The sequence below is a fragment of the Petromyzon marinus genome, unplaced genomic scaffold (genome assembly GCF_048934315.1).
Source record: "Petromyzon marinus isolate PM22_M1 ecotype Great Lakes invasive population unplaced genomic scaffold, UKy_Petmar_22M1.pri1.0 PM_G_Scaffold_105, whole genome shotgun sequence".
NCBI lineage: Eukaryota > Metazoa > Chordata > Hyperoartia > Petromyzontiformes > Petromyzontidae > Petromyzon > Petromyzon marinus.
Window position 1 is genome coordinate 218,846 of NW_027422657.1, and position 17,101 is coordinate 235,946.

Here is a 17,101-nt window from a genome sequence, read left to right on the forward strand (position 1 = left end):
CGTCATCCACCGCTTGGATGACGATGCGCAGCTCGCGCGCCAGCTCCAGCATCTTCTGGAGAATGATGGCGTCGATGGCCTCGTCGTCCATGCGAGGGTAACCCGCTCTTGCCATCGCCAGTAGAGCGGTCCGGAATGCCAACGGAGACTCTTTAGGGCGGCGTCGCCTGTCGTAAAATCGGCTGTGGACGTCGGATGGAGGCCCGTAGACGTCGGACATCCGTCGGAGGGCCGATTGAAGAGTCGCCCTTTTGTGCCTGGGGATGGTGAGGAGCGAGGCGAGAGCGTCGTCGTCCAGAGTGGCCGGTAGCGCTCGGAGCGCCTGTGCGTCCGACCAGCCCACCATCTCTTGGTGGCTCAGGAAGCGACGCTGGAACACCGCCCAGTCGCCCCCTTCAGATGTGAATTCCTGGAAGATGGGCAGGCGTTGTTGGAGGGCGGACGTCATCTCCCCCTCAGCTTGCACCGTCTCGAGCCGGAGATCGGCGATTTCCCGGCCGATAGAGTCTACTGTACCGTGTCGGTACAGTGATGACGCGGCGTCCGCTGAGGAACTTGAATTCGCAGCGTCGCGTGCTGATGACGTTGCGGGTTTTCATTGGCCCCCCGCGTTCCCAGGATGCCCCTGGCTTCCGCTTCCGGCGGGATCACGTGGTTCTCCGGCGGGAAAATCAAAATGTCCGCCCCGGCCGATAGCGGGAACGTCTGCCGGCGGTTGACTCGGCCTGCCCGCGACCTCCAAGTTGATCTCCTCGAGAATGGAGGCCGCGGCATGTAGGAGTTGAGCGAGACGGCCGTGTGCTGCCCTGAGTCCGTCCCCCATGGCAGGGGGAGCGACCGGCTGCTCAACCGGTGGCTGGGCGGCCGTCAACGCGGCAGCATTTTCAGTGGAGCTGGCGGTGCTTGCAGGTGAGACAGCGTTATCTTCGTTCTGGCTCCGCGCGTGGGCTGAACTTCTGGTTTCCATTTCCAACCACTCCTGACACCAGTTGTAGTGTTGTAAGGACGAGCAGACTTCTTAAGGAGGCACACTCTGTTTATTGTATTATTTCCTTATACAATGCTTAACACACACAGAGGGATATTCGGTCCCCTCACCCGATACCCTAGGGAGGTACAGCCTCCGGACTTGGCGGGACTCACACGTCTACTGCTAACCTCCTTGATACCTAAGGAGGTACAGCCTCCGGACTTGGCGGGACTCACACGTCTACCGCTAACCTCCTTGATACCTAAGGAGGTACAACCTCCGGACTTGGCGGGACTCACACGTCTACCGCTATCCTAGTCCTCCGGCTAGGACCTAGGGGAGGCTATCTGACCCACCGCTGGCCCGGTGGGTCCTGACCACTGGGTATGCCGAGCCTTAGCCCTTAGAAGGGCTGGGAGGCTGGTCCAGGGTCCTAGCTAGGCTTCAGCCTAGTCTTCTGTCTTCGTGCAGGGAGAGAACTCCCTGAGGTCCGTTGGGTCACCCGTCTTATACTCCTTCGTGGCCAGGTAGAACCAATCATACATTCCCACGTAGAACCGTCTGATTGGTTCGTACTAAACCCTGGCTACGATCCGTTTCACCTCGACTGACCCCAACCGTTGTACCCAGGGGTAATGCTGCACTGCCCTGGTGGAAATGCAGGTTACGCAACAGCGCGTAGTTAACACCTCTACACATATTTAAGTTTAAGTCGTAGTTTCGCGGTAATTTTTTGAAGGTGGAGGGGTTACCAGCCCCTCTACCCATCCAGAGCCCCCGTTTAGCCCCTGTGGTGGTCACAGACGCCATGAGGGGATGAACCAATCGGAATTAGCCCTCCCCCCACAGCACTGTCCACGACAGAGTTGCCCGTCCGGCACCGCGAGGAGGTAGGGGGTTGAACACCATCACCATCATCACACCACTCACTTGGAACATCACCATCACAACACTCACTTGAACATCATCACCATCACACACCACTCACTTGAACACCATCACCACCATCACACACCACTCACTTGAACACCATCACCACCGTCACACACCACTCACTTGAACATCATCACCACCATCACCACCATCACACACCACTCACTTGAACACCATCACCACCATCACACACCATTCACTTGAACCACCATCACACACCACTCACTTGAACCATCACCATCACCACCATCACAACACTCACTTGAACACCATCACACACCACTCACTTGAACATCACCACCATCACCACCATCACACACCACTCACTTGAACACCATCACCATCACACACCACTCACTTGAACATCACCACCATCACCACCATCACACACCACTCACTTGAACACCATCACCATCACACACCACTCACTTGAACATCACCACCATCACCACCATCACACACCACTTACTTGAACCACCACCGCTGCACCTGCAGAGTTTGCGTGCGGCCGATGCCGATGAGATGTCACCTCCGTACGACTCGCTGGCCGTCTTCGCGTACGAGGGCTCCGGCTCCGAGGCCGGCTCACTGAGCTCACTGAGCTCACTGAGCTCCTCACTGAGCTCCTCACTGAGCGGCTCCTCACCGTGGGACGCCGACCACAGCCACGGGGTCCTGGACACGTGGGGGCCGAACTTCTTCCACAATCTGTCGGACTTCCACAAGCTGGCGGACTTGTACGCTGGCGACTCAGACTGAGAACATCCACTACTACCACTATCACCACTACTACTACACTCACTACTACCACTGCAACTACCACTACTACCACTACAACTACACTCACCACTACTACTACCACTACCACCACTATCACCACTACTACCACTATCACCACTACTACCACTACCACTACTATTACACTCACCACTACTACTACCACCACTACTACCACTACAACTACACTCACCACTACTACTACCACCACTACTACCACTACCACCACTACTACCACTACTACTACCATCACTATCACCACTACCACCACTACCACCACACCTACCACTACCACCACACCCACCACTACCACCACACCCACCACTACCACCACACCCACCACTACAACCACTACTACCACTACCACCACTACTACCACTATTACCACCACACCCACCACTACCACCACTACTACCACTATCACAACTACTACCACTACTACTACCACTACTACCACTACCATCACTATTACCACTACTACCACCACTACCACCACTATCACCACTACCACCACTACCACCACACCCACCACTACCACCACTATCACCACACCCACCACTACCACCACACCCACCTCACGTCCTGCTGCTGATGTTGATGTTTCAGTTCTGTTTTTAATCCGCCCTTGAGGACAAGAGCGTCGTTTGATTATCAAGGGCGTAGTTTAATTATTATAAATTAAGAACCTTAGCTTGATTGATCACTTGCGCTGGTGAGGAATGACACCACCGTGACACTCGTCACGGAACAACAACACATCGTACGGTCCACATGATGTACCGCACAAGCAGCAGAGCAATCCCGTACCGTAATGCCGTACCACCGTGCTCTCACCCTTGCGGGGTAGGCAGAGACTGCTAGTCACGGTGGCTAGGAGATGAACCCACGACCTCCTGGTACGCAGGAGGTTGTGGGTTCACTCCAGACCCTGACACGGCCTCCTGCTGCTGCTCCTGTATATTTGGAGTTTGCGCGTCTCCCCATGGCAGTGCGAGTTTTCTCATGTGCTCCGGTGTTTTCCCCCGCTCCGCATTTAGAAACAACGTCTCTACGGCATGTTTATTTTTCGTGAGCATTTAGCTGCTGCTGTAAGTGTTCCACGCGTTGAGTTATCACTTCTCTATTTTTGTTATATACATGTGTACCCGGTAAAATAAAAAAAATAAACGTTTCTCAGTATCGCGGTCACAGCGCGCGCCCCTTGTACCACGATGTTCGCGAACGTCACCTCGACTCTAAACGCCGCTTTTTTTTTCGCGCCCGTTTAAGAAGGGGGGGGTCAGGTCGTCGCGTCGAGTTTAAAATGTTTCATCTTCTTTGCTTTCGGTAAAGTCACGTAGAATGAGAATAAAATAATAAATTGATAAAATAAAATAACACAATAATATTCTCACGACGTTTCGGCCACAACACAAGTGGCCTTCATCGGGTGAAGGGACGAGACTGTCTGGAGGGCGCTCATTCTCCGTGACTTTACCGAATGAACCAAAGAAGATGAATCCTTGCAGTCACGAAAGCTTTAAATCGAAATTTAAAATGTTTGTTCACGCACCGCCCCCCCCGGTCCTTCACTCGAGGCTGAAGGCGACCTAAGGGATCGATTTTCCGGAGCTCAGCCACGTGCAGCTCCGACCTCATCGAAACCGGTGATGTCAACAACGCCGAAAGTTGCGAAGGGCCGAGTTGACACTCGCGACGGGGTTTCACGAACTCGCGACCTTTCCCAATGTATTTCCTTACGTCGAACAAGCAAAAAAAGGGCACGGAATTACTCGCAGATTTTAAGCGCTTTAATTTCGAGCGTACACTTGACGTCGCCCTTACGAGACGGCACTCGATGAACCGATATTACAGCAACGAACAGAACAAAATTAACATTTACTTTACAATCGCAACGTATATAATACCACGAAAGTCCACACCCGCCAGTGATGTAATACTGCTCCTGTTCTGTCAAGCGTGTTTATTAAACAGTTTATGGCCAGTTCATTGCTACTGACGTGAACCATGTGTTGCCTATTCCGAATGACCCAGCTTGTTGTTTCACCACTTGACTGGCGTAGCCTTCAAACGTCGACCTACACAGAGTTCGCTCTTCATTGCAAGGCCCGCAGGCCACTAGCGGCCACTGATGGGCCTTTAGCGCAGCCCTCTGACGTGCGCCCCACCCCCGACAATACACAAATGTGAAAACACCCCCCCCATCATCATCATCATGATGCTGTCAACCCCAGCTGTGGTTTCAAATGTGTGGCCGCCCAACTCAAACTTATCGGCGAAAGTGTCCCCCCCTCCTCTCTGAAAATTGGTGAAAGACACTTTTATTATTCTTGGTTCTTTCGGTAAAGTCACCACCATGTAGAAGGGAAACAATAAAATAATAAAAATATAAAACAATAAAATTCTCACGACGTTTCGACTGCAACACAAAGCAATCATTGTCAGGTGTGAAACCCACAGCAAGAAAATTTGAAAAAAGTGGCGGTTTTTCCTTAACGTCAGCACCACGGAGAGCGATTTGGCGGTTGTTCAGATGGATGAGTCATCAGTCATGTTTCCGCACAACGGAGAGCGATTTGGCAGTTATTCAGACGAGTCCATCCAAACAAACTGCCAAATCGCTCTCCGTGGTGCTAACGTAAAAAAACGCCACTTTTTTCAAATTTTCTTGCTGTGGTTTTCACACCTGACGATGATTGCTTGTGTTGCGGTCAAAACGCCGTGATAATTTTATTGTTTTATATTTTTATTATTTTATTGTTTCCCTTCTACGTGGTGACTTTACCGAAAGAACCAAGAATATGAATCCCTGCAGTCACGAAAGCTTTAAATCAAAACAAAAACACTTACTTAAAACTGAACACCCAAAATATTTTAACCGCGGTGGCTAAAAGTCTCCACCCTGGCCACCATTTCACCAAGAACATTGAACGCAAAACATAGCGTTAAAACAACGTTAAAACAACGTTAAAACAACGTCAAAACAACGTTAAAACAACGTTAAAACAACGTCGCTCAAAAAAACACTTATTATTTATTAATCCTCAGGTTCAAAAGCGTAGACATCTGGATCCTCAAACCAGTCAAAGATGTTGCCCCACTCTATTGCAGGACGCTTGCTGGGAGGTAACGCAGAGATCATCCTCCCTCGTTTGACCTTTCTTGTCGACGCAGCTTTTCTTGAGATCTCGCTCGCCTGTCACAAATGAACACATCGAAGACGCCACAACAATACCGGCATCGTCAACAGTCACAAAGATGCGGGATGCAAACGCAGAGGCGCTCACAAAGAAGTACGGCGAGATGCTCCCTTGGGATTACACTGAGAGATGGTGAAAGGAACAACGTTTTCGTCGTCCATCCGCCCGCACCTTCGATTAGCACGGTTGGCTACGCACATACACAAGCACGCACGTACGCACGCACGTACACACACACGCACAGACAACACGAGGGACAGATAATGTACACAGGGTTCGTGGCTACGCACGGTGGTGCGAAAGTAGTTCAACACGTACACACGCACGCACGTACAACACGAGGGACAGATAATGCACACAGGGTTCGTGGCTACGCACGGTGGTGCCAAAGAAGTTCAACACGTACACACACACGCACGTACGTACGTATGTACAGACAACACGAGGGTCAGATAATGTACACAGGGTTCGTGGCTACGCACGGTGGTGCCAAAGAAGTTCAACACACGTACTGCACGGACAACACGAGGGTCAGATAATACACACGGGTGTTTCGTGACGTCGTTCAAACTGTCGAGAGAAGCCACCTTGGGCAGGAGAGGGACGATGGGGACGATGGTCAAGGAAAAAACGGACCGGAGTGGCATCCAACGGAAGATACTCGACCGAGGCGGCGCCAACCGAGGAGATGGAGCGATGAATTGAGCCCCGCGTGCACAGGCACTAAGTCTGGATCATTATAGATCTGCAGGATCGCGAGAGATGTGGCGATTGCGCGGGGAGGCCTCCGTCCGGAAAGTGGAATGATTACGGCTGATGGGAGTCTCCATGCCACAAAAACAAGAATGTAGAAGCGTGAAAACGAGGGCACCAAACATGTGACATGAACACAATATTATTGTAAACATTAAACAGCATTTACATAAAAGGTGGGGGGGGGGGGGGAGCACTCAAAAGCTCCACACTGATAGATTCAAGAATCCATGGCTACGCTGCCATCTCCTGACCACCTCGTAGGCCAAGCCTGGTAGTCCCCGGCAGTCTCCCATGCAAGTATTGCACCGGCTAAACCCTGCTTAGTGTCTGTGATCTGACAAGGGTGGGCCCATTTAAAGATCAGTCAAAATTGTTGGCTTGAATGGGTGGGTGACCAATCGGGTGACTGGCATTGACGCTGCTATACGCGGACTGGGAATGAGAGCGACCGCCTAGAAGCAATGCAATGAGATAAGTGGACAATAGAAGTGACGGCGCAGAGCTGCAATTGCTGACTCATGCCACACTGCAGGCAGAAGGAGTTCTACAGAGGGTGACCGCTGTCCACGACGTCTTGGAAGGAGTTCTACAGAGGGTGAGCGGCGCTGTCCATGACGTCTTGGAAGGAGTTCTACAGAGAGTGACCACTGTCCACGACGTCGTGGAAGGAGTTCTACAGAGGGTGAGCGCTGTCCACGACGTCTTGGAAGGAGTTCTACAGAGGGTGACCGCTGTCAACAACGTCTTGGAAGGAGTTCTACAGAGGGTGACCGCTGTCAACAACGTCTTGGAAGGAGTTCTACAGAGGGTGACCACTGTCCACGACGTCTTGGAAGGAGTTCTACAGAGGGTGAGCGGCGCTGTCCACGACGTCTTGGAAGATGGTGGGAGTAACCGCAACTTGACCCCACCACACACAACCAGCCGATCGATTAAATGGCGCACCCATTTATCCAGAATGAGAAGATGTATTTATATTGGAGGAATCCGATGAGCTATGAAACTGTTTTTCACAGATGTCCGGTACTATTAACTATTTTTTTTATTTTCCCAGATAAGGCCCACTGAGCTGTATAGCTCTCGTTCAGAAGTGACCTGGCCACAAATGATAGCTCAACCAAGTGGCTTATCACGTGGAAATGTATAGCAGCCAAATACTCTAAAAAGCCACGTTTTTAAATGTGTAGGGAACAATCGGAGGACCTGGAGAAAAATCCACGCGACCACGTGGAGAACACGCAAGCTCCAAATATACAGCAGGCGTCAGAGTCGGCATGGAATCCACGACCTCCTGTATGCCAGGTGAGGCCGTTAACATTTCTCCACCGGTAAGAAGGCCATGTCAGACGTCACAACAGCAAACAATACAAGAACACCACAATAGGAGTGCAAAGTATAGGAAAGGTTAAAAAAATGAATAAAAAAATATAAACAAAAAAAACTAAACCATTTTGATCTTACTCTTTGTTTTTTTCGGTAAAGTCACGTAGGTAAAAAAATCAATAAAATAAAAATAAATGAAAACCAATTTTTTTTTATCTCAGCAGGTAAGGCCCATTGAACGATGAGCTTCTTTTAGAGCGGCGAACTGGCCACAGACGGCAGCTCTACGAAGCGGCTTGCCGCGTGAAACGTTGCTGGAGAGCAACAATGATCTTTTGGAGCGAGAGACAAAAGTGCGTTACGTCGTGGGCATTGTTGAAACCGCAGCGCCCAGGGAGATCAAGCCGGATTGCAAGCGAAGCGCACTCATTCTAGATTGGAAGTTGTCGTGACTGCAAAGGATCCACACACTCTGGCTCTTTCGGTAAAGTCACGTAGGTAAAGAAAATAAAAATAAAGGTTAAATATAAATTAAACCACGACGTTTCGATTGCGACACAAAGCGGTCATCATCAGGCAAAGGGGTCAGCCTCTAAAGGCAAAGTGTTTGTGAAGGTTTGGGGATGGGGGGCATAGCCCAAGTGTAGCACACCAGAAGCACGGGCGGTGCACGAGTGCCAATGTAGCAACAATGTAGCAACGATGTAGCAACAATGCCAATGTAGCAACAATGCCAATGTAGCAACAATGTAGCAACAATGCCAATGTAGCTAACAATGTAGCAACAATGCCAATGTAGCAACAATGCCAATGCAGCAACAATGCCAATGTAGCAACAATGCCAATGTAACAACAATGCTAATGCAGCAACAATGCCAATGTAACAACAATGCCAATGCAGCAACAATGCCAATGTAGCAACAATGCCAATGTAGCCAACAATGTAGCAACAATGCCAATGTAGCAACAATGCCAATGTAGCAACAATGCCAATGTAACAACAATGCCAATGTAACAACAATGCCAATGCAGTAACAATGCCAATGTAACAACAATGCCAATGCAGCAACAATGCCAATGTAGCAACAATGCCAATGCAGCAACAATGCCAATGTAGCAACAATGCCAATGTAACAACAATGCCAATGCAGCAACAACGCCAATGTAACAACAATGCCAATGTAGCAACAATGCCAATGTAGCCAACAATGTAGCAACAATGCCAATGTAGCAACAATGCCAATGCAGCAACAATGCCAATGTAGCAACAATGCCAATGTATCAACAATGCCAATGCAGCAACAATGCCAATGTAACAACAATGCCAATGCAGCAACAATGCCAATGTAACAACAATGCCAATGTAGCAACAATGCCAATGTAGCCAACAATGTAGCAACAATGCCAATGTAGCAACAATGCCAATGTAGCAACAATGCCAATGTAACAACAATGCTAATGCAGCAACAATGCCAATGTAACAACAATGCCAATGCAGCAACAATGCCAATGTAGCAACAATGCCAATGTAGCCAACAATGTAGCAACAATGCCAATGTAGCAACAATGCCAATGTAGCAACAATGCCAATGTAACAACAATGCCAATGTAACAACAATGCCAATGCAGTAACAATGCCAATGTAACAACAATGCCAATGTAACAACAATGCCAATGCAGTAACAATGCCAATGTAACAACAATGCCAATGCAGCAACAATGCCAATGTAGCAACAATGCCAATGCAGCAACAATGCCAATGTAGCAACAATGCCAATGTAACAACAATGCCAATGCAGCAACAACGCCAATGTAACAACAATGCCAATGTAGCAACAATGCCAATGTAGCCAACAATGTAGCAACAATACCAATGTAGCAACAATGCCAATGCAGCAACAATGCCAATGTAGCAACAATGCCAATGTATCAACAATGTCAATGCAGCAACAATGCCAATGTAACAACAATGCCAATGCAGCAACAATGCCAATGTAACAACAATGCCAATGTAGCAACAATGTAGCCAACAATGTAGCAACAATGCCAATGTAGCAACAATGCCAATGTAGCAACAATGCCAATGTAACAACAATGAAAATGCAGCAACAATGCCAATGTAACAACAATGCCAATGCAGCAACAATGCCAATGTAACAACAATGCCAATGCAGCAACAATGCCAATGTAACAACAATGCCAATGTATCAAACAATGCCAATGCAGCAACAATGCCAATGTAACAACAATGCCAATGTATCAAACAATGCCAATGTAACAACAATGTAGCAACAATGCCAATGTAGCAACAATGCCAATGCAGCAACAATGCCAATGTAGCAACAATGCCAATGTAACAACAATGCTAATGCAGCAACAATGCCAATGTAACAACAATGCCAATGCAGCAACAATGCCAATGTAACAACAATGCCAATGCAGCAACAATGCCAATGTAACAACAATGCCAATGCAGCAACAATGCCAATGTAACAACAATGCCAATGTATCAAACAATGCCAATGCAGCAACAATGCCAATGTAACAACAATGCCAATGTATCAAACAATGCCAATGTAACAACAATGTAGCAACAATGCCAATGTAGCAACAATGCCAATGCAGCAACAATGCCAATGTAGCAACAATGCCAATGTAACAACAATGCCAATGCAGCAACAACGCCAATGTAACAACAATGCCAATGTAGCAACAATGCCAATGTAGCCAACAATGTAGCAACAATGCCAATGTAGCAACAATGCCAATGCAGCAACAATGCCAATGTAGCAACAATGCCAATGTATCAACAATGCCAATGCAGCAACAATGCCAATGTAACAACAATGCCAATGCAGCAACAATGCCAATGTAACAACAATGCCAATGTAGCAACAATGCCAATGTAGCCAACAATGTAGCAACAATACCAATGTAGCAACAATGCCAATGCAGCAACAATGCCAATGTAGCAACAATGCCAATGTATCAACAATGCCAATGCAGCAACAATGCCAATGTAACAACAATGCCAATGCAGTAACAATGCCAATGTAACAACAATGCCAATGCAGCAACAATGCCAATGTAGCAACAATGCCAATGCAGCAACAATGCCAATGTAGCAACAATGCCAATGTAACAACAATGCCAATGCAGCAACAACGCCAATGTAACAACAATGCCAATGTAGCAACAATGCCAATGTAGCCAACAATGTAGCAACAATACCAATGTAGCAACAATGCCAATGCAGCAACAATGCCAATGTAGCAACAATGCCAATGTATCAACAATGCCAATGCAGCAACAATGCCAATGTAACAACAATGCCAATGCAGCAACAATGCCAATGTAACAACAATGCCAATGTAGCAACAATGTAGCCAACAATGTAGCAACAATGCCAATGTAGCAACAATGCCAATGTAGCAACAATGCCAATGTAACAACAATGCCAATGCAGCAACAATGCCAATGTAACAACAATGCCAATGCAGCAACAATGCCAATGTAACAACAATGCCAATGCAGCAACAATGCCAATGTAACAACAATGCCAATGTATCAAACAATGCCAATGCAGCAACAATGCCAATGTAACAACAATGCCAATGTATCAAACAATGCCAATGTAACAACAATGTAGCAACAATGCCAATGTAGCAACAATGCCAATGTAGCAACAATGCCAATGTAGCAGCAATGCCAATGTAGCAACAATGCCAATGCAGCAACAATGCCAATGTAGCAACAATGCCAATGTAACAACAATGCCAATGCAACAACAATGCCAATGTAACAACAATGCCAATGTATCAAACAATGTGAATGCAGCAACAATGCCAATGTAACAACAATGCCAATGTAGCAACAATGCCAATGTAACAACAATGCCAATGCAGCAACAATGCCAATGTAGCAACAATGCCAATGCAGCAACAATGCCAATGTAGCAACAATGCCAATGCAGCAACAATGCCAATGTAGCAACAATGCCAATGTATCAACAATGCCAATGCAGCAACAATGCCAATGTAACAACAATGCCAATGCAGCAACAATGCCAATGTAACAACAATGCCAATGTAGCAACAATGTAGCCAACAATGTAGCAACAATGCCAATGTAGCAACAATGCCAATGTAGCAACAATGCCAATGTAACAACAATGCCAATGCAGCAACAATGCCAATGTAACAACAATGCCAATGCAGCAACAATGCCAATGTAACAACAATGCCAATGCAGCAACAATGCCAATGTAACAACAATGCCAATGTATCAAACAATGCCAATGCAGCAACAATGCCAATGTAACAACAATGCCAATGTATCAAACAATGCCAATGTAACAACAATGTAGCAACAATGCCAATGTAGCAACAATGCCAATGCAGCAACAATGCCAATGTAGCAACAATGCCAATGTAACAACAATGCTAATGCAGCAACAATGCCAATGTAACAACAATGCCAATGCAGCAACAATGCCAATGTAACAACAATGCCAATGCAGCAACAATGCCAATGTAACAACAATGCCAATGCAGCAACAATGCCAATGTAACAACAATGCCAATGTATCAAACAATGCCAATGCAGCAACAATGCCAATGTAACAACAATGCCAATGTATCAAACAATGCCAATGTAACAACAATGTAGCAACAATGCCAATGTAGCAACAATGCCAATGCAGCAACAATGCCAATGTAGCAACAATGCCAATGTAACAACAATGCCAATGCAGCAACAACGCCAATGTAACAACAATGCCAATGTAGCAACAATGCCAATGTAGCCAACAATGTAGCAACAATGCCAATGTAGCAACAATGCCAATGCAGCAACAATGCCAATGTAGCAACAATGCCAATGTATCAACAATGCCAATGCAGCAACAATGCCAATGTAACAACAATGCCAATGCAGCAACAATGCCAATGTAACAACAATGCCAATGTAGCAACAATGCCAATGTAGCCAACAATGTAGCAACAATGCCAATGTAGCAACAATGCCAATGTAGCAACAATGCCAATGTAACAACAATGCTAATGCAGCAACAATGCCAATGTAACAACAATGCCAATGCAGCAACAATGCCAATGTAGCAACAATGCCAATGTAGCCAACAATGTAGCAACAATGCCAATGTAGCAACAATGCCAATGTAGCAACAATGCCAATGTAACAACAATGCCAATGTAACAACAATGCCAATGCAGTAACAATGCCAATGTAACAACAATGCCAATGCAGCAACAATGCCAATGTAGCAACAATGCCAATGCAGCAACAATGCCAATGTAGCAACAATGCCAATGTAACAACAATGCCAATGCAGCAACAACGCCAATGTAACAACAATGCCAATGTAGCAACAATGCCAATGTAGCCAACAATGTAGCAACAATACCAATGTAGCAACAATGCCAATGCAGCAACAATGCCAATGTAGCAACAATGCCAATGTATCAACAATGCCAATGCAGCAACAATGCCAATGTAACAACAATGCCAATGCAGCAACAATGCCAATGTAACAACAATGCCAATGTAGCAACAATGTAGCCAACAATGTAGCAACAATGCCAATGTAGCAACAATGCCAATGTAGCAACAATGCCAATGTAACAACAATGCCAATGCAGCAACAATGCCAATGTAACAACAATGCCAATGCAGCAACAATGCCAATGTAACAACAATGCCAATGCAGCAACAATGCCAATGTAACAACAATGCCAATGTATCAAACAATGCCAATGCAGCAACAATGCCAATGTAACAACAATGCCAATGTATCAAACAATGCCAATGTAACAACAATGTAGCAACAATGCCAATGTAGCAACAATGCCAATGTAGCAACAATGCCAATGTAGCAGCAATGCCAATGTAGCAACAATGCCAATGCAGCAACAATGCCAATGTAACAACAATGCCAATGCAACAACAATGCCAATGTAACAACAATGCCAATGTTTCAAACAATGTGAATGCAGCAACAATGCCAATGTAACAACAATGCCAATGTAGCAACAATGCCAATGTAGCAACAAAACCAATGTAGCAACAATGCCAATGTAGCAACAATGTCAATGTAGCAACAATGCCAATGTAGCAACAATGCCAGTGCAGCAACAATGCCAATGTAGCAACAATGTAGCAACAATGTAGCAACAATGTAGCAACAATGCCAATGTAGCAACAATACCAATGTAGCAACAATGTAGCAACAATGCCAATGTAGCAACAATGCCAATGTAACAACAATGCCAATGTAGCAACAATGCCAATGTAGCCAACAATGTAGCAACAATGCCAATGTAGCAACAATGCCAATGTAGCAACAATGCCAATGTAACAACAATGCTAATGCAGCAACAATGCCAATGTAACAACAATGCCAATGCAGCAACAATGCCAATGTAGCAACAATGCCAATGTAGCCAACAATGTAGCAACAATGCCAATGTAGCAACAATGCCAATGTTGCAACAATGCCAATGTAACAACAATGCCAATGTAACAACAATGCCAATGCAGTAACAATGCCAATGTAACAACAATGCCAATGCAGCAACAATGCCAATGTAGCAACAATGCCAATGCAGCAACAATGCCAATGTAGCAACAATGCCAATGTAACAACAATGCCAATGCAGCAACAACGCCAATGTAACAACAATGCCAATGTAGCAACAATGCCAATGTAGCCAACAATGTAGCAACAATACCAATGTAGCAACAATGCCAATGCAGCAACAATGCCAATGTAGCAACAATGCCAATGTATCAACAATGCCAATGTAACAACAATGCCAATGCAGCAACAATGCCAATGTAACAACAATGCCAATGTAGCAACAATGTAGCCAACAATGTAGCAACAATGCCAATGTAGCAACAATGCCAATGTAGCAACAATGCCAATGTAACAACAATGCCAATGCAGCAACAATGCCAATGTAACAACAATGCCAATGTATCAAACAATGCCAATGCAGCAACAATGCCAATGTAACAACAATGCCAATGTATCAAACAATGCCAATGTAACAACAATGTAGCAACAATGCCAATGTAGCAACAATGCCAATGTAGCAACAATGCCAATGTAACAACAATGCTAATGCAGCAACAATGCCAATGTAACAACAATGCCAATGCAGCAACAATGCCAATGTAGCAACAATGCCAATGTAGCCAACAATGTAGCAACAATGCCAATGTAGCAACAATGCCAATGTTGCAACAATGCCAATGTAACAACAATGCCAATGTAACAACAATGCCAATGCAGTAACAATGCCAATGTAACAACAATGCCAATGCAGCAACAATGCCAATGTAGCAACAATGCCAATGCAGCAACAATGCCAATGTAGCAACAATGCCAATGTAACAACAATGCCAATGCAGCAACAACGCCAATGTAACAACAATGCCAATGTAGCAACAATGCCAATGTAGCCAACAATGTAGCAACAATACCAATGTAGCAACAATGCCAATGCAGCAACAATGCCAATGTAGCAACAATGCCAATGTATCAACAATGCCAATGTAACAACAATGCCAATGCAGCAACAATGCCAATGTAACAACAATGCCAATGTAGCAACAATGTAGCCAACAATGTAGCAACAATGCCAATGTAGCAACAATGCCAATGTAGCAACAATGCCAATGTAACAACAATGCCAATGCAGCAACAATGCCAATGTAACAACAATGCCAATGTATCAAACAATGCCAATGCAGCAACAATGCCAATGTAACAACAATGCCAATGTATCAAACAATGCCAATGTAACAACAATGTAGCAACAATGCCAATGTAGCAACAATGCCAATGTAGCAACAATGCCAATGTAGCAGCAATGCCAATGTAGCAACAATGCCAATGCAGCAACAATGCCAATGTAGCAACAATGCCAATGTAACAACAATGCCAATGCAACAACAATGCCAATGTAACAACAATGCCAATGTATCAAACAATGTGAATGCAGCAACAATGCCAATGTAACAACAATGCCAATGTAGCAACAATGCCAATGTAGCAACAAAACCAATGTAGCAACAATGCCAATGTAGCAACAATGTCAATGTAGCAACAATGCCAATGTAGCAACAATGCCAGTGCAGCAACAATGCCAATGTAGCAACAATGTAGCAACAATGTAGCAACAATGCCAATGTAGCAACAATACCAATGTATCAACAATGTAGCAACAATGCCAATGTAGCAACAATGCCAATGTAGCAACAATGTAGCAACAATGCCAATGTAGCAACAAAACCAATGTAGCAACAATGCCAATGTAGCAACAATGCCAATGTAGCAACAATGCAACAACAATGCCAATGTAGCAACAATGCCAATGTAGCAGCAATGCCAATGTAGCAACAATGTATCAAACAATGCCAATGTAGCAACAATGCCAATGCAGCAACAAAACCAAACGCTGGGGATGCGGGGGGGGGGGGGAAATTAACTAGGAAATTAAATAGTCTAGAACCCGGCAGATATGATGGAACAACCAAAAACATCTTCTTGGTTCTTTCGGTAAAGTCACGTAGAAAGGAAATAATAAAATAATACAAATAAAACAATAATTTTCGTATTGTTTTATTTTTACCGAAAGAACCAAGATTATGAATCCAATACTATACAGGCATATCCTTGGCAACTTCATAGCAACACCTGGTATCGTTAGCAGACCCCACAAGGTATATTCAACATCTGCCACAAACAATTTTGCAAGAATTTAAAGTGTAGTGCTAAAGCCTCACTCGGATTGTGCCCGTGTCATCGTCATCGGAGTCACCTGACCCCTCGGCATCAAAAAGGTTCTGAGGAAAATGTAAACAGTGATTAGCACAAATAAACTTGGGCATCTTCAGAGGTCAAATCAATTTCTAGGTTCACCTCCTCCAACCACATCTTGCACACCGCGTGCACTGCAGCCATGACCAATTTCATTCCACAAATGCCTCAATGACGTAGCTGCTGCACTTGGCACAGCCACGTTTCAAAGCTGCCTGAGTCGTTTCAAGGCCCCGGTTATGGTTATTCAGTTGAGGAAATTGTTTCCATTGAAAATCAAGTCACTTGAAGTAATCAATC

At 45.6% G+C, this 17,101-nt stretch overlaps 1 protein-coding gene across 1 annotated transcript in view; it reads left to right on the plus strand.

Moving 5' to 3' along the window:
- Positions 1 to 4,672, plus strand: part of LOC142908867 (cadherin-2-like) — a 30,715-nt gene extending 26,043 nt beyond the window's left edge. Inside the window, exon 8 of the mRNA XM_076059508.1 lies at positions 2,399 to 4,672. Within this exon, the coding sequence (XP_075915623.1) occupies positions 2,399 to 2,662 (264 nt within the window). The 3' untranslated portion in view covers positions 2,663 to 4,672. The remainder of the gene's footprint in view (positions 1 to 2,398) is intronic.
- Positions 4,673 to 17,101: the final 12,429 nt, after the last annotated feature.